The 19920-nt window shown below is 36.3% G+C and overlaps 1 protein-coding gene across 1 annotated transcript in view; it reads left to right on the top strand.

Moving 5' to 3' along the window:
- LOC131064919 (HVA22-like protein k) overlaps window positions 1–19920 on the top strand; it is a 145968-nt gene that overhangs the window by 68728 nt on the left and 57320 nt on the right. The window contains exon 4 of the mRNA XM_057999248.2: window positions 9760–9811. Within this exon, the coding sequence (XP_057855231.1) occupies window positions 9760–9811 (52 nt within the window). The remainder of the gene's footprint in view (window positions 1–9759; window positions 9812–19920) is intronic.

Here is a 19920-nt window from a genome sequence, read left to right as displayed (position 1 = left end):
TTTTCCCTTGATTCACATCTATCTCCATGTGTTTTTGCTCGATTTGGTTCATTCATGGCCGCCTAGGGTTTCTGCAATCTTCGACTAGGGTTTGGACCCTTCAGTTCAAGTCGAAATTTTATTTTGGATGCAAATTTTTGGTGGGTTTTTTGAGACCTCAACTGGGTCGTCGTCAAATTTTTTTGGGTGCATCATTTTCCTTGCCTTGATTTTTGAGCCGTCATATCTGCATTTTGATTTTAGATTCTTGGTGGGTTTTTCGAGATCTTTTTTGGGTTGGTCTCAGATTTTTTTGGGTGCCTCAAATTTCATGCCAACAAATTTGCCTTGGAATTTGTGCCTATACTTGTCTCAGTGCATTGATCTTCATACCTCGGGTTTTGTGCATTCAACATCTTCTCAGTATCTCGTTTTTCGTGCCTTGAAAAGCATGAAGATGGCTTATGGGCATCGATGTTTGTTTCGTAATCAAAGAAGCAATAATCGACATTGAGTCGCGATTAATCGCGAATAATCATGGATCGCCAGGTTTGCCAATTTTTTCCCCATATAAATCGCGAGAAGTTGTTGACTGATAGTCAATGATTTTGGCCGATTAATCGTGACTAAAACCCTATAAAATCGCATTTAAATCGCGTCTAAAAATCGCAAAGATCTGCCGGCAAAAAAACTGACATAAATCCTAACGCAACCTGCGAAAATAGGTCGATTTCGGGTAGGGTTAGGGTTCTAATAAATCTGGAAAAAAACCGCAAACATATCAGATATCCCTAAACAGCCTGCAAAAACCCTAAAATGCTCGCGAAAATGCGCAAATATGCTGTTAATCTGCTATTTGTGTGAAAACGAAAGTTGTCACCTAGGGCACTCGCATGTTCTGCTCGGCTCCACCTCAGAAGCTGAGAAAAGGGTGATCGTGACTTCTTTTTGGATGAAAGCGCGACATACTCTATGGACCGAACTGAAAACAAGTGCGATAAGAGATAATGCAAAATCAAAGTGAAGGAAAAATCCAAGTTTATTTTTCCAGCGGTAATAGTTTTTTTTTTAATTTATTTATAAGGTCTTCCAGGAATAGTATTTTTTATTTATTTAACTGATTTTAACATACGATTTAATTGTTTCAAATAGATTTATTTTTAATAGTTTTAGGTTTTAAAAAAATTATTTGTTAATTAGAATTAATAATTTTAATTTACTAATATAACTATTATAATATACATAATTTAATTTATAATGTTTATTAAATGTTTAAAATATTAAATATACATTGTAATAGATTAATAGTTTAATATTATATATTTTGTAATTTAGTTTATAATAAATAAAAATGTTTAATAATATATGATTATTAAATATGTTCAGAATAGATTATATTTATAGTATAATAACTAATTATTAATATTATATTGTTAATTCAAATTAACATATTAATATTATATAATATATAATCTTGTAATTTATATTATTTATTTCTTATTATATTATTAATTTATTAAATTGTATATAAGATAACCATATTATATTTATTTATAATATAATAACTAATTATTAATATTATATTATTAATTCAAATTAACATATTAATATTATATAATATATAATCTTGTAATTTATATTTATTATTTCTTATTATATTATTAATTTGTTAAATATTATATAAAATAACTATATTATAATTACACTTTTTTAATTCTTGTTCTTAGGTTATAAAAATGTATATATTTATTATTTTTATTTGCTTATAATATCTCTATACTATTGAAATGCCCTTAAATACAAAAAAAAAATAGTTTGACTGTTCTACTTCAAATTTTTTACATTTTTTTGTATATCTATTTTTTTCTCGATTTTTTGCCGATTTTTTCAAAAAATCTTATACTTTTGGTTTGCTGATTAATTCCCCAAACGATTAATGCTTCTTTGGTTTCGTTTTTTAATATTTTTTTACCTAAATTTTTTTGATGGGTTTTAATATTTTTTTCCCTTAAAAAAATCTGTGGGTTATATAATTTTTTCCTCAAAAATTATCTGTGGGTTTTTAAATATTTTGTCCCTGAAAAAAATCATGGGAGGGTTTATGATTTTTTCCTCAAAAATTGTACTTTGCTGCACTCTGTTTTTAGTTGCACTTGGAGTTGTTGTGCGAACCTTTGCACTACTCTCTTGTTTGCAGTCTATTTTCGGGCATCTTGTTCATCTGCAATAGTTTGGAGGGTTTGCCGATTTTTTCCTCAAAATCGTGAGAGCTGTTCATGGTGTGTCTCTAGTTACAAGGAGGGATAGTTCTCCAACATTAGGTTGGATGGTTGGTGTTGTTTTGGGTATCTTCAGAGGTTCTGCAGTTTCTGGGAGGGTTGGTGGCAGACTCATCTCAAGTGGCAGAGTCAGTGGCAGGCTCGTGTCTTCTGTTGCAACGTGTTCTGAGAAGAAGGGGGCAACCTTCTCTGTTATTTCTCTTGGTAGTTAGAATGACGACCATTAAGGGAGGGTATTAGAATAATATCTTTCTCTCTGTGTTATTAATGGTCATTTAAGTTGTGTTTCTAACTTCGCCTCTAGTTAATGATTGTTTCTTTTAGAAACATCATCTTTGTAACTCTATTTAAAGGAGCTTTGTATCCTTGATTAATTGAACAACATCAATTCTTTGAAATCCATATGCTTTTGCATCTGTATTAAACACATGTTACAAGACACAATTATAAACAGCTAGCTAAGTTAGTGTGATGGACCAACAAATGGCTTACATTTGCTGGAAGAATTCAGCCACTACAAATGGTTTTGCAAGTGAAGTGGTGGAAAATGGGATCCTAGCCTATAGATGCAAACTAAGATCTCAATTGTCCACACAAATCATTGGGGAACATAATTAGGTTCAACTATAGTGTAATGTCCCCGATATAATTAAATAATATTATTTATTGTATGGCCCTAAATTTAATCTGTCAGGCCCCCTTTTTTATTTTATTAGTTAAGTTATGTTTGTGTCGGCCCGTTTGTAACCCTTCGGGAAGTTTCCCGGATCCCATATTTATGGCCGAGTCTGTCATAGTTGTAGGATGCGAATTTGGTATTTTCACTTTGTTTGTGCGAATTCCTGTTGGAGTTCAACTTGTCTGTCATTTCGGAGGTGAGAGATCCTCCCTACTTGGCATCCGCAGTTTTGGTGGGAGTTCTCCTCACCCTAGTCTGCTTCTGTTCCGGTTTTGTGTGATCTGTTGTGCGATAATTATCAATATGATTTCTCTTTGCATGTGCGAATCTTCATCTAAGTCTCGTGTCTGGAATAATAATTTCATTTCTTTGTACGAATTGAGCGTTTGGAGGGCTCGAGGCGGAACTTGGCAGATATTCACTCACCGTACAACCAGTACCGTACATCCTACCTGCACGACCACATTCACTCACCGTACGACCGAACATCAATCGTACAGTCAAAGTAGACATACCCCGTACACCCCAAACACCCACCGTACAGTCGAGGCAACATACCACCGCACATCCCCTTCACCGTACGACCTGCATTCTTCCCATCGTATGACCTGCTTGGCACCATTGTACGACCTGCTCATACCACCGTACGACCTGTTTCGCCCACCGTACGACCCCTCACTCCACCGTACGGTCTTCACACTGTACGGCCCCCCTCTTCTTACCATCGTACAGTCTATCCACCGTATGCCCTTCCTCTGCCAGTTCAACAGTCTTTGCTAGTTCACTGTACGATCAGGGAACATTACAGTGGTATCAGAGTTGGTGATCCTGCCAGCCTGTCGAGTGAATCATGACATCAAATGAAGGATTGATAGATGCGTTGAAGGAGTTAAGAAGTCAGCAAGAGCTTTGCCAAATCCTCGCTAGAAGGCTTGCCATATGTTCTCTATCCCAGATTTCAGCGGCTTGGAAGGAACATTTGTTGGTTGAATACTCCAAGAATGCATACGCGTGTGAGCTGATGGATGGTCAAGTGTAGGATGACAGATACAAGGTGGTTGACGACATCATTTACTACAAGGACAAAATCTATTTGGTACCCGAGTCCAAGATGGAGGAAAGACTTCTAAAAGAAATGCACGAGTCTCCCCTGGCCAGCCACCCGGAATATTTGAAGATCTACAGACAAATCCGAGACAAATTTTCTTGGAAGGGCCTTAAGAATGACGTTCTGCAGTACTTGCGTGAATGCTCCACTTGTCAGCCAAACAAATCTGAGAACACCTTACCCACTGGACTGCTGCAACCATTGCCAATCCCTGACCAAAAATGGGATAGCATCTTGATGGATTTCATTACTGAAATTCCCCTAGTGCAAAGAAAGGATTGCATCTTCGTCGTGGCAGATCGTTTGACCAAGTATGCCCATTCCTTTTCCATCTCCACCGGATACCAAGCAGCCCAAGTGGTCGAGTGGTTCTTCTGTGAGGTATTCTGCCTGCATAATCTTCCGCAGAAGATAGTGAGTGACAGGGATTCTAGAACACCACAGTGGTATGAAGAACATGTGACAGACATGAGAGTTACTTTTCAGGAAGAGCAGCATCTACATGAGAAGAACTTTTTGTAGATGAGTTTCGAGATTCTAGACCACCATGGGAAAATGATTGCTTGGCATGATGGAATGATAGCTTGGGATTCGGGCATCGATGCGTTTGATGATTCGTTTCAGTGGGATCCTGACGACTCCAGGCATGGCAACGTCTATATTAGAGTGGAGCAGTGGAAGTTGGAGGGAGGTTTACTCTTCTCACGTACTTCCATGTGTGGGCACGTGGTCATGTTGCGGCATAGAGATTTCAGATATGGCTATCCGTGTGCGTACTTGGTTTGGGACCCTGGATCTCTGTAGTGGGCAAACCATTTAATGATGGATTGCTTAAGGGCAAGCAATCTTTGGGCGGCGAGGATTTGTAATGTCCCTGATATAATTAAATAATATTAATTATTGTATGGTCCTAAATTTAATCTGTTGGGCCCCCTTTTTTATTTTATTAGTTAAGTTATGTTTGTGTCGGCCCGTTTGTAACCCTTCGGGAAGTTTCCCGGATCCCATATTTATGGCCGAGTCTATCATAGTTGTAGGATGCGAATTTGGTATTTTCACTTTGTTTGTGCGAATTCCTGTTGGAGTTCAGTTTGTCTGTCATTTCGGAGGTGAGAGATCCTCCCTACTTGGCATCTGCAGTTTCGGTGGGAGTTCTCCTCACCCTAGTCTACTTTTGTTCCGGTTCTGTGTAATTTGTTGTGCGATAATTATCAATATAATTTCTCTTTGCATGTGCGAATCTTCATCTAAGTGGGTGAACTAGCAAAGACTGTCGAGCTGGCAGAGGAAGGGCGTACGGTGGATAGACCGTACGGTGGTAAGAAGAGGGGGGGGCGTATAGTGTGAAGACCGTACGGTGGAGTGAGGGGTCGTACGGTGGGCGAAACAGGCCGTACGATGGTGCCAAGCAGGTCATACGGTGGGAAGAATGCAGGTCGTACGGTGAAGGGGGTGTACGGTGGTATGTTGCCTCGACCGTACGGTGGGTGTTTGGGGTGTACGGGGTATGTTTGCTTTGGTCGTACGGTTGATGTTCGGTCGTACGGTGAGTGAATGTGGTCGTGTAGGTAGGATGTACGGTACTGGCCGTACGGTGAGTGAATATCCGCCAAGTTCCGCCTCGAGCCCTCCAAACGCTCAGTTCGTACAAAGAAATGAAATTATTATTCCAGACACGAGACTTAGATGAAGATTTGCACATGCAAAGAGAAATCATATTGATAATTATCGCACAACAGATTACACAGAACCGGAACAGAAGTAGAATAGGGTGAGGAGAACTCCCACCGAAACTGCGGATGCCAAGTAGGGAGGATCTCTCACCTCCGAAATGACAGACAAGTTGAACTCCGACGGGAATTCGCACAAACAAATTGAAAATACCAAATTCGCATCCTACAACTATGACAGACTCGGCCATAAATATGGGATCCGGGAAACTTCTCGAAGGGTTACAAATGGGCCGACACAAACATAACTTAACTAATAAAATAAAAAAGGGGGCCCGACAGATTAAATTTAGGGCCATACAATAAATAATATTATTTAATTATATCGGGGACATTACATATAGTCTTGGAGGAGAGCTGACCACTTGGATCTGTGTTCCCTTTTTCAGAATGTGAAATGAAAATTGAGATGAATGTATGCATGATATAGATTTAATGAGGAAAATGGTAACTTTCAGCAATAACAGCAAATTACAGAGCCAAAAACAAACATAGAAGGCCAGAACTAGAAAGAGCACACAAAAAGGAAGAAAACTGAGCCTGAAAGTGATGAACATGGGTGCTGGGTGTGCTAGTTTGAGGGTGTCTATGCAATTAGAAAGATGCAGATTCGTATTTAGGAGGTCCTGTAGGTTTGTCTCTCCAAAATTAAGCCAAAAGGTGTCAGACAAGGGTTCTGGACCCCTAGTCTAGGTGCTACTGCTTGTTCAAAATCAGGGAATGTCTCTCACTGTCTTCTCTGCACTCCTGTAACATCCTGTTATCAGATTTGTGTTGATGAAATAGCTTCGGTCGATATCCTTCTTAACTAAAGGACATAACTAATTTGCCTAATTGGCCCATCGGCCTTAGACAAATTAAATAGTTTAATATAAAATGATTGAAGTAAAACACGATTTGCATATTCATTAAATATATTGAGTCACATAAATCCCGTCAACCTTCAAGAGTCGTGATTAATAAACCGATGTGTAATTAAACTTAACCAATGCAAAACGTGTGATTGGAAACTGACATTTGAAGAGTTGCGATGGTTGAAGGCTCTCTCAAACGGGTATATTTATGAAGGTTCGTATTCTTATCCAACGAACAGAAAGTAGATAGTCGGTGATTATCAGATTATTCACAGCAGACAGTTCGTGGAAATTGTATATCACTCAGCATACATCTCATGGAGATTGCATAGCAGATTGAAGACATATATAATAGTTCATTGATAGAGTATGATTGAAGAAGACAATCTACACCAGGTTGAGGATCAACAAAGGAATACCTATTCCTTATTGCAGATCAGATATTTCCCCGTATTATATTGTTAATATATATAGCTTCAAGAGTGAAGCCAAATCCTTTGTAAAATCTCTTGACACATTTGAAATATTAAAGTCATATTTAATTGCTGGGTTTTTCACCTTTAAGAGGAAGGTTTTCCCAGGGTAATATCTGTGCATTTGTGTGAATTATTGTGTTACCTAATCTGATCAGAAAACTTAACAATTTGAACTTGCACACACAAAAAATGGGGAATAAATCTTTTGGGGAAAAATTCGACAAACTAAAAGTACAAAGATTTTTTGAAAAAAATGGGATTTAAATGGGAAAAGATCAGATTAAAAAAACCATTAAAAAATGTTGAAAAAGGGACAAAAACAACTTGTTTTTGAATTTTATAGGCATTTCCTTAGCATAGAGACATAGAGAGCAAATAAAATAGAGAGTTTAGCCCATGAAATGTCCAAATGAAAAGTTTGTCTAAAATAGCAGAATGTAGTGTAGCATGTAATAAGCTTTGCTACTAAATGATTTTTTGGTAAGTTCTGTACAAAGTTGATAAAACTGTTGCTAATTAACAATAAAACGGTTAAATGATATTTGACTAGACCTCTAGTCTTGTTGTATGATGTGAGTAGAGGGTAAAATGTTACTAACAACACTACATTCCAAATTATTATTAATATCAAAGAATGTTTAATCATAGAGACTGCACTATCATAACAAACTTTGAAAACTTTGTATGACCGCAAAACAACTACACTAAACATTGTCGCATTCTAGTAGGATAAAAGGAAAAGAACATTTTATTGTTGCAAACTTTTTAAGTAGGAAACTTCAATGAATATATCATCCAAATAAGAATCTAACCAATCGATAAAAGAGAAACCATTTCTCATAACAGGTAGAGTTCAATTTCCCCCACTTTGAAATATAATTTAATAATAAATAATAATAATAAAATTAAGATATAAATATAAAAATTAAATTAAAATATAAATGAATATAATTACATATAATTAAAATTTGATTAAAGGTAATGAATGGTCAGAAAAGGTATAAAATGATAAGTTGTGACTCCCCAAATATGAGGTATAAAAGGGAGAAGAGAACTCATTTGAGGGGGGGATAATTTGGGAATCAGAAGTGCAGATCTAATTTAAATAAGAAGTGCAGATCTGATTGTGAAAGGTTCTGTCTCTTTCAAAGGGCAGAAATAATGAAGGGTTGCACTCTTCAAAGGGTGCTAATGGGGGAGAGAGAAAAGAAGTGAGATAGAGAGCAGTAGAGAGAGGGGATAAAGGAAGAGTGATAGGGAGATAGATAGGTCTAGAATTCAGGGCAGATAAAGTGAGTGAGATAGAGAGAGTGAGAGAATGCTGATAGGAGCCTGCTGATTATTGAAATTTGACTGTCTGAAAGTTTATAAGATCTTCTAAAACCTAGAATTTGCATTATAACTTCTAGAGATCTGAAACCACTCTCAAACATCTTGCTCATATATACATGAAATATAACTTAAAGTTATACTTAAATTTTATATTTCATGTATATTTTTTGATAAAAAGACAAAGACTGACTTGAAGAAAAAAAAAGATAATTTTTTGATGTGTTGGGGCCTCTTTTTTTATGCAGCGGAGTCTTTGTCAAAGACTCGCTGAGTTTTTGTGAAAAACTCGCCAAAAACTCGATGATTTTTTCCCATAAACTTTGTGAGTTTTTGTGTGAGTTTTGGGTGTAAATACTCGTCGAGCAAAGAGTTTTTCAAGACTCGGCAAGTACTCTGCGAGTCTTGCATCTATGATTGTGATTATATCAACTTAAGTTTTTTTTTGTCTTTCTCTTGTCAAAATAGTAAAGATTCATTTGTTTATTAATGTTGTTTTCTGTCAGGAGACTGGCATAGTTAGCCTTTTTTCTTTTACACATTTTTTTTTTGAATTGAAACACAATGGATATGGTTTGTTGAAGGAATCTTGTTTGTTATGGGTATACTAAGAGGGATTTTGTAAACAGTATAGGGTAATAATAAATATTTTGAACTTCAATGAAATCCTCTTTATTGCAAAAGTCATGCTGTATCTTAACAACAATTTTTTTTTTATCATTGCCAAAGTCATGCTGTATCTTAACAACATAAATTTTTTATCATGAATTAGATGAAAATAATTCTTTTGTTTTGGCTAAAACTATGTAAGAGATTTAATATTAAACACTTTGTGACCGATCATCCGTATCACATTTTACCTCACCTTGAGGAGCATTATGGAGTGTGACTTGAAATGTTGAAGAAAAATCTTCTACACAATTTTATACAAAAGCTTTCCTTTCATGCTGTAACATGTTTGCTATGATATATGCTTTGCTCATCTTGAGAGTTCTAATTGGTTTTCCTCAAGTTTTTCAACTTCACTTAATTAGTCAAGAAGGTTTTTCTTCCATTTTCCATTATCATGCTTTTATTGCACGCACTTAGTTTCCTTTTTAAGTTATATACATGTAATTCATGTTCTTTTCTTTTTTGATCTCAAATTATGTTCTCTTAGTAAATAGATTGTTGAAAATTTGTGACAATGGATGTACCTGTTCGAGCCCACTTTGAAGTTTAATTTGTAACAAATGGTAGCTCATTATTTATTGCTGGTCTCATCCAGATGATAGATAGGTGCGTGCAAGAGATATATAACACTAATTTTCTGTGCAATGTTGCAGTTTACGGGAGTTTCAGCATTGTGGAGGTTTTTTCTGATAAGCTGCTTTCATGGTACTCATATTCTCAACAATACTTATAATGTGCTTTTGACTTCATCACCCAACCCTCTTTTGTTTGGCATTTTACTTCCATCACAAGAAAAAATGATAAGATTTAAAGGGTCAGGCCTTTGGCCTTTTGCTTAGAAAAAGGAAAAAAAGAAAAAATGAGAATAGAAAAAGGAAGGTCCTTGCCATAAATTTCATTGATAGAAATAATGTCATTTTATTTTTGAAATTTCATAGAATTTTTCCTTTCTTTTTCTCAAATCGGTGAAATGAATGTCTTATTCTGCTCTGTCTTTCTTTTTTACTGTTAGTAGCATATAATTAGATTAAGGATCCTATTTTAGGGACTAGGCTTGTATATTTTTGGTTGGTCTGCTATGTCGCTTATGCAGATGACACGAGGAACATGCAAATGTGGCCATGCAAGACATTGCATAACATTCTTAATCTATATTTGTAAATATATCAATTTGATGGTCGTTTTTTATTACACTAATGTTATTGCCTCATTGCAAAATATCTATGGAGTGCTAAGCAATAACCAGTAATCCATTGTTTGCACATTGTGGTTGTTTTCTTACCTTATTAGAAGTGAATCCGGACCAAGTCATTCTCAATTTGACCTGATGCCTTTTAACCTTCATTCAACAAATGGATATGTGGCAGAATTTTTTTTTTTAAGGCGCAGCATGACTTTGTTGACTTGCTGTGTATTGCAGGATTCATAAGAAACATGGCATTGCAACTAGTATATGCTTGATTTCTTATTTGAGTCGTTATGCGATAAATATTTTTTATTCCATTGGTGCTTGAATCAGGACAAGCACTGGATGCATACTTTATGTTGCTAGTTTCCCCAGAAGTCATTTACTTTTTTTTATATCAAAAGAGCAAAATATCTTGATTTCTGTCACATGCCATACTATTCATCTCAAATATCCCATATTTTTGTTAGTAAGTAGAAATAAATAATCTGGTGTACAAGATCATCAGCTTCAATAGGTACTTATTCATAACATCATGTGGAACCCAAGTTTTTCTTTGAAGTCTTCCTCTACTTCTATTTTTAATTGCCTCGGCTATTTTTTGAATTTTAATACAGCAATGTACTTTATCTTGTCCATTTTTTACTCCAGTGTTTACAAAGTAGCCTTTTTAATAATTATTTCATTGTTGACTATGGAACATATATCTTTCTCAGTTGTTATTATTTTTGTTACAAACCTACATAAATAATAGAAATAAACTCCACCATACTTAGAAATAGATTAAACCCTTGAGGTAGGGCAACACCATACAATGCTTCTTGTTGGAAGAAGCCACCTACATTTTATCTCCCATATGAAATCCAAACACATACAATGCTCTTCGTATTCTCACGACTCTTTTGCATATGATATATAACACTCAACTACCTCCCATTACCACTTCCCTGCACATGGGATAAATACTTTTATTCTAATTAATTAGTGGGATGATTTACAAGCATATTCACCCATACTTTTATTTATTACTGGTTAATATATTATAACAATTTACACTTTGTATATTCCTTTCAACTACCCTCAACATTTTTTTGTATTTGAAACACAAGAATAATTCAGATAGTAAAATTGCTGTGTATCAAATTATCAATACAAATTTGATGCTTTTCCCTTGGAATGTCCCCAAATTAGAGATACCCAATTGCCCTAACTGAAGTGGGATAGGGGTTAGAGATACCTGATACTTTCACTGAAACCCTGCAAGTTAGAAAATATACAATAATCATATTTCATTAAATAGATCTATTAATTAGGAAACACCAATCATACATATGTAAGACATAGGCCGAATTACAAGATTAAATTATGCTTGAGAGTTCAGTCATAGAGGGCATAGAAGAGTAAATCAGTATTCTAAAATCTTTCAATACTAGAAACCTCATACAATAAACTACATAAAGAAGGCATGAATACAAGAACACAAATTTTTCATGTGGAAAACCCTTTCGAGTAGACCACGGCACTTGAAAAGCTTTTTATTAACAAATGGGCACCAACCCAAAAGACAGATATGAGCACCAACCCGCACCAACCCACAGAGAGCACCAACTCCCCTTGAAGCACCAACTCCAGTAATAATCAGACTGAAGAAATTAATTTGCAGAAATCTGCAACAGACTTTGTTGAACTATATAATATTGATCATTCTAATGCCAGGACACACTATATAACTTCTTATCACAAGGTATTCAAACCACACTTCGTTTACAGTCAACCCAATAAGAGATTCTGATCAATCTTCCAATTAAGCAGAGTGCTGTCAAAACTTTTCACATCTTTAGACACGACCTGTCCCTTCTTAACGCAGTTAGCATAAGAAGTCCTCCACTATGCTGAAAATTCTCTGGAATTGTAAGCTATAAATACATATGGAATTATAGCATGTCAAAATACATAGCACCTTCCAAACAATACAGCAAGTAGCCACATCCAGAAATCTTTTCCAGTCTAAATGCCCGCAATCCCTCTACAAGCCCCTGATTCAGCACTACACAGGCCCGATAGATAATGACCACAATCATAGTAATGAAAGCTGCTCATAATCTGCCATTCTACTCCTCTTCAATATAATAGCCGTATATAAACTCGGCTTCACGCTGTATTAATGGCTCCCAACTATTACCATTTCCAATGTCTTAATTGAGATTTGGTTCCTCCCACTAACTTTAGAATTACTCTCACCAGAATCTCATGCATATACTAGGAATACTGTGCCAAGAACAAATCGCACGAGTCGTTCAAATCTTTTGAATTTTCTAAGAGACCTTTAAAGAAGCTGCACAGATATGAGAAGAATTGATGTTCCTTTGTCATGACCCTCACTAGTCACCATCAACCACGATGCAATGTGAATAAAACTCTCGCACCACAACGTTAGAAAGCAAAGCCTAGGTTAAACTGGTTCATGCTAAAATAAGAATGAGTGGATTGACACTTCCACTGTGGTCTGAAGGGAAGACTCGCACCTAAGGCATGAATATTTATGCTATGCCAATAAGACTCAACTCCACAAAGGACAAAACAGTTCTGCCATCTGATAATCACGATATCAGTGAATTAACCAATCAAAACGACATCAGTGCAGATACGTTTCTTTATATCTGTTATAATAACAATAATCTTTGCTTCCAAAATCTTCACCCCCAGGCTCCAACCAAAAACAAACACCCACTGCTTAACACGAAAGTGCCTGAGAAGTCGATGAGATTCATACGCTTGGCTGTTTGATACAGTCTGACTCCTTTGTAACTCCAAAACGTTTTTTTTTACACAAAATCATTTCAATAATGATTAACGCAACACACATCCACAGAGCAATCATCGACATATTAAAAAAAACGGCTGCAGAAGAAATGATGCTTTCTAAAGCAGAGAACAGTTACAAAAGATACATCTTCCCAACCGTAGATATATTGCGCAGAAAATTCTCTTTCAGGTAGATGCCAGATGTAAGAGATTTCAGCAGAGTAAAATGCACATTCTCCATTGTAAAAATAGGCAACTCTGTCTTTGGAAGGCATTGTGAAAAGCTTCCAAAAGGACGTTGCTTATCACATTCGCTAGTTTGTGGAAGGAAGACGAATAGACTTGATGAATTTCCCTTCGAACTTAGAATTAGCAGTTCCCCTCGGATTCGAACCTAGTCTAGCCGAACTAATTGTTTGAGTTGTTTCAATTAATGGTTAATCTCCTTGTTTAGCTTATGCCATAAGATAGTTACATTGTAACAAAACATATCAACAGCTCCTTTGACAATTCAAATATGATGTGGCATATGTTCTTACATTTGGCACAAACAAGCAGACAAGTAGCATGCTGAGGTAGACGGATAGCCAGGTGAAGTAGACATGCAAGCAGCTCAAGTAAGCTGGCAAGTAGCTTTTGCTTATCTAGGCAACTAGGTAGCTCAAGCAAGCAACCATGTAGCTCAACATTACACTCCAATTCACTGTTTAGAAACCTTGACAAATATCCTTTGACATTAATGACAAAATGTTCAACACATATGAGGTGGAATACCTAGTGAGATATGCTATCACTCTTTTCCTTAATCTTGTCACCCCTATCTCCTATGTCTCATGATTAACACATTCAATCAACATGATAGAGAGCATGAGGGCCATCACAATAGGGTGCCCAGGAAGTCTATCCTTTACAGGCCCAAAGGCAGTACCCTCTGTTCCCCTTTGGCCTCATGGGACTCCCCGGTCTATACCATGAGGTGGCATGCCTAGAAGGTAACCCCAACACTGTTACCCTACTTGTAACCATCTCTCCCTCTATCATGGCTGGAAATGTTCAGAATATATGCAATATACTGGTAGACATTGAGAAAATATGCAGGAACATATTTGACATATAATAAACCAACTACAGAATATATTTAATCAGATTCCTATTTACTGATTTACATATGAATCAACAGCCATAGAGCATTACATCATAAATATGAAATATGCAGTAATAATGTATATAGATACAACACTTTATGTTATGCACAAAAAATCATACCAACTGTAGGGATAGGTGGAATTGCTGAGACGAATAATTAATGATTATATTAAAATCAGAAATCTTCAATGATCCTTTAGAGTAACCCGACCTGCAGTATATATATATTTCTTCATCTACATTGGAGAGTCATGTCTCCCCCATAGTTTGTCCTCAAAGTGATGTCTCTTTCAATGATGACTGTTGCCTCTTGCTGACTAAACCTTACATGTTATGGGATTACTCCTTGACACCCATACCTTAACAATTGGCTTTTGTGTTTTGGGTGTAATCACACCTTATCATTGGTTAATAAAATACTGTTACAAAGTCGCATCTCCTCAAGGTTTAATCGCTGTTTTTGGTTTAACATAAGTCACTTGTAATTAGATGTTTCTTTAATCAAACAAACCGTTTCTTATAATTGCTGTTAAGGGAGTGCTGCTTTGTCAATATACTCACTTCCTTTGTAATGTACCTGTCCATACCTGCTGCCATTTAGGAGATGAAGCATTTCATTAAGTGTTATACTCACAACCATGAATGTTATCATCCTTTATAAATTATAGCCAATCGATCCTTTGTATTGTTCTGGTTCGAACTAATTTTCTGGTTATTGGTGTTTCTTTGATTTGTTTGTTGAAGCGGTTAAGGGTTGTAAGCAGACGGGGCATGACAGTCCTGTCATCCAACCATCCATGTAGATCCCAACCTTGTTCCATATCCACTTGATTTCATTTGCCACCATAATAATTTCACCTTTACCATATTATTAACCAATACTTATTTGATGCAACTGATTCTTATAATTGTTCCTTTTCCATGGAGATCCATAGAAGAAATAAATCAATGGAGAATGATTGTGACGGTCATTGCTAGAGATATGGAAGCCATTGATCCTATGTCATATGAGGAGTCTGTTGGAATTGTTGAGTGGCAGGAGCCAATGAAGGAAAATTATAATTCCGTCATGAAGAATGGAACTTGGGAATCAATGCCTTGATTTCTTGGGAGAAATATTATGAGGTATAAGTGGGTTTACAAGGTCAATTATACCTTTAATGGTAAGATTAGGAGACAACTCATTGCTAAGGGTTGTTACCACAAGGAAGGTATTGACTATGAGGAGACTGCCCTTGTTGCAAAGATGAATGGTGTTAGAATTGTTGTTAGAATTGATTGGGTTGTGCATCAGATGGATGTGAAAAATACATTTCTTAATGCTGCTCTGTGTGAGTATAACTATATAGAGCATTTTGTAGGTTTTGTTGCACTAGGAAAGAAGAAATTTATATGCTGATTGAAGAGACGACTTAGTGGACTCAAACAAGGCTTATGTGTTTGGTGATGTGGGAGTATTCAGGTCACCCATGATCCTACGTCATAAAAAATGGTGGCTGTTCAATTTTGGTTTTTTGTTCTAATTTTTAAGCATTTCCTAGTTCAAACTTTTTGCTGGATTTTTTTGCTTTGTTGCCGTGGTCCACACCCTTATTTGTAGTGGTTTTTTGTTGGCTGGGATCATTATTTTCTTATGTTGGGTCTGCCTCTTGGACACGACCTTTGCTTTATCTTGAGGCTTGTGTAATGTAACTCTACTCATTCCAAGCTAGAATACATATGGCTACATCCACCTATGTAGCATTTTAGACATCTTTGACTTGTTTGTTGGCGCTCAAATGATTGGCTTGCATCCTTTTATGCTAGATGACTTAGATTAAGTCATGGATAATCATTCACTTGCAATCTTTGACCGACAATTACCATTCATTGCCATCTTTGGTAAGCATTTCACTTTATTTTCCCATTCTTGACCATGGTATTACCACTTGTTGCAGTATTCTAACAAATGCTTTACTTCATTCACTCACTATTTGTAGTGGATTGTGCCTTGTATTCTAACAAAGGGTCATTGCAAAAATGTGTGATTGTGATGAGTAGATAGAGGCTTTGAAAACAAAAAATCTGAGTTATTTGTAACATCTTGTTGTTGAGCTACATGGGCTGCATTCTTGTAGGCAAGTGTTATTTGATTTTGAATTTGTAATTTCTGAGTTATTGCCTATTCCATACTACATTTATAGATTGGTTCTATTTGTGGGCCTATTACTACCTTTTATTGGGCTCTTGAGCCTTGCTTGCAGTGCTGGTTGGCTCATTGGGTTGCTGAAGTGTTTGAAGGATTTATTCTTGGAAAGCTTTGAGAAATTTGCTACAAGTGTGAGGAATTTGTGATTGGAGAGAGGTGAGGTGGAAGACATGGTTCATAGAGGAAGACCAAGAGGCCAAAGAAATGTGTATGTGGTAAAAATGCTAAAAGAACTGGTGGTTAGATTGGGAGTAGTAGAGGCAACATAGATTGGGAGGTGTGCATGTTGAAGATGTGAATGAAGATGAAGTACGAAGAGGAATAGATGTCTACATGCTGAGCTATTCTTGAGATGTGATGTACCCTTCCGGCACCTAGTCAACGTTGTTTTTTGTTAGCCTATTCTTGTGTTCCTGTAGGCTATTCGGTGATGGTTAGGGGACTTATTGTTCTGTGGAGAGATCAGGTTTACAATTTCAATGGTTTTTGACAGCATTGCTGTTTTTAGTATATGCTATTTTAGTAAGTGCTATTTTTGGTGTTTGGCATTTGATTCAACTTCAGTTCTGCTTCGGTGTGAATTGGTTTCATCTTTAGTGCCTTGGCGATTTTTTCATTAAGGTGATGGATATTATTTTTAATCTTTTCACTTAAGTGTTTTAAAATTTACTTTTCAATATTTAACTTGTGTTAAATATTCCATAAATTAGACGGTTGTATCCCTAACTTGGATGCCTACACTGTGGGGGACAAAAGATGTTTTATAAAGGTTTTTATGGGAGCCTTTTCAAGGGAATACAATATTTAAAAATTTGAAATGCCCTAATTTTTCCCTCCAAGCTCTATATATTGGAGCTTTGCCTCTATTTCTCCGTTGAGAGTTTGCACAAATACAGAGATGCTGTTGGAATGAGATCTTGGGTTCTGCTAGTTATTGTTGAGGATGAAAATCCTCTTCAATCTTGCAGGTTTCGGTGGTGAGAGACCCACCCTAGCTGGTTCAATGATTTTGCTCAGAAAATACATTTGATTTGCTTGAGTTTTTAATGATTTGGGGTTTGCAAGGATGAATATTTTTATGGTATTTTGATTCAGATTTTGGGACTTTGGTGTGCTTGTTGTTTTTCAGTGATTTGATGAATTTTGCAAGTTTTGGGTGATTTCTCAGGCTTGGCTGTACACTTCCAGCTACCAGGTCGACTGTCATTTTGGCTGATATCTTCTAGGGCATCAGTCTTTAGCTTCTGGATATTGTTTTAAACCATTTTCTACAGCTGGGCGACCCTTTTCCATGCATATTTGGAGTGCTTGCTGATGGTAATGAATTTTCCAAGAATTAATTACACCCCAGGCAAGCCATACAAGTGTGGGTTGCATTGTGTCTTGTGCCAAGGGTTTTATTGGTGAGATTTAGGGATTGCTAATCACTCTTTCTGAGGCTTTTGGACTGGTTAAGATGATAGCAGGTGCTTTTAAGGTAGTTTGGAGTTGGAAGGTGTTTATGAATGACTAGCTAGCCGTCCCTGTGCAAGATAGCACCCAGTCAGCTACACCAGTCTCATCTGGAAGTTTTCTAAGCATTATTTGGTTCCAAATAAGTGGTATTCTTGTGTTAAAGTGCTGTCATAGAGTTCTGAGCAGATTTGGAGGGGTCTTAATATGTTTGGAAAAGCTTCTTCCTATTGCTGCCCTTAAAGGTCTAATTTCTGCCAAAGGAAGACACTATGTATTGCTGTTGATGACTGAGCATCAAACTATGTCCTGTATCAGATCTGTGATGATCTTTCAGACTGCAGATGAGAGGTATTTTGGCGTGTTAATGTTTGTTATGCATTGTAATGTCATTCACTTTGAATATAGCAAGTTTGTAATGTTTTAATAGATTTTCCAATACTATGTATAAGCTTCGAAATAATAGAAAAAAAAAACATCAGATCATCAGCAAGCATGTTCAGTTAACCTGGGTGGCAAAAAACTATTTTCAAAACAAAAAAAAAAATCCTTGGCTATATATTACATGAGAGCTATGTGCAAATGTAGGGAATAGACTGTGGATGGATACTCCATTTTATAATGGTAGCTTGATTTGTCAGGAGTTCATAGACCAGATTTCAGAAATAGAAATGTATTTTTATTTTGAATCAATAGAAGATTTGAAGAGGGTAAAGTTTGTCAGTACGAAGTTGAAAAGTTATGCATCCTTGTGGTAGAATTATGTGGAGATGTATAAAGGAAAGGAAAAGAGGTTTCGATTGTGGGATTGAACGTTTGCAAATTTGAAGACAAAATTCTCATCAGCAAACTACTAGTTGAATTTATTAAAACAATCACAAAATTTGAAATAGAGGGAGATGAATGCCAAAGTTGACATAGTGGATTGCTATAGGCTCAATATTCAAGAGATGATGAGTACAAGATTGTAGGATACACAGTGGGCTTTCAATGTTAGTTTGAAATGAGTTCAACATGATCCAAGTAAGATTAGTGGAGGAGGAATATCAATGTGCTTTAAGGGTAGAAGAAAAATCGGCAAAAATGCAATAGATTAGGTCAAGAGGAAGAGGGCAATTTAGTGATGGTAGAATACAACATACAAATAAGAAGGAATCTAGAACTTCTCAAAATGAGATTTTCAATCCAGATACATGAGCAAGGGAAAATTCCTCGAGTAAGAGGATTTTATGGAAGAGGAAGAGGTAGAGGATTCAATTGTTAATTTGTTATAGATGTAGGAGGTTGGTTGTAAAGCCTTTGAATGCCCATAATTGCAATAGAATTGTGGAAAAATGAGGCAAGAATCCTCATTGCCCAAGTTGATGAGGAGAGTGTAGCTTCACCTTGACATACAAAAGAATTGGGTTAAGGAGAGTCACATGAATGAATGGATTGTTACTAAAGTTAGAGAAGGAATAGCATGAGCTCATACAGAGGAAGAATGCATTTAGGACCATATGCACGCTTGAAGAAAAATGTCGCAAATTTGTTGATAGAGGAAGCACATACAACTTGGTGTTCAAGAAAATGGTGGAGAAGCTCAAACTAAAGAGGATAAAACATCCCAAGCCATGCAAGGTCTCATGGTTGCCAAAGCAGGATCAATTGCTTATAAGTGAATAATGTGCAGTAGATTTTCAAATTGGTTCATAAAGGATGTGATTATGTTTAATGGTTGCTTGTCATGTCTTGTTGGGCATGCCATGACAATATGATAAGAGGGGTACATGAGGGCAAGATGAACACTTACACCATTGTAAAAGATGGGAAGAAATATACATTGAGCCTAGTGAAGGATAAGGGAGAGGAAGTGGATGGCAATTCAAAGGTGTGTTTGGTTTCCAAAAAAACAGTTTTTAAAAGAGATAAAGGAGAAATGAATGTGCTATGCTATTATTCTTGAGCTGGTAGAAGTTAGGACAACAATATAAGAGGATGATGCTCCACTAGAAGTGAAGAGATTAATAGAAGATTATGTTAACATTCTTTCAAAGG

The sequence above is a fragment of the Cryptomeria japonica genome, chromosome 3, assembly GCF_030272615.1.
Source record: "Cryptomeria japonica chromosome 3, Sugi_1.0, whole genome shotgun sequence".
Classification (NCBI taxonomy): Eukaryota; Viridiplantae; Streptophyta; class Pinopsida; order Cupressales; family Cupressaceae; genus Cryptomeria; species Cryptomeria japonica.
This window is presented reverse-complemented; position numbering and strand designations above follow the sequence as displayed.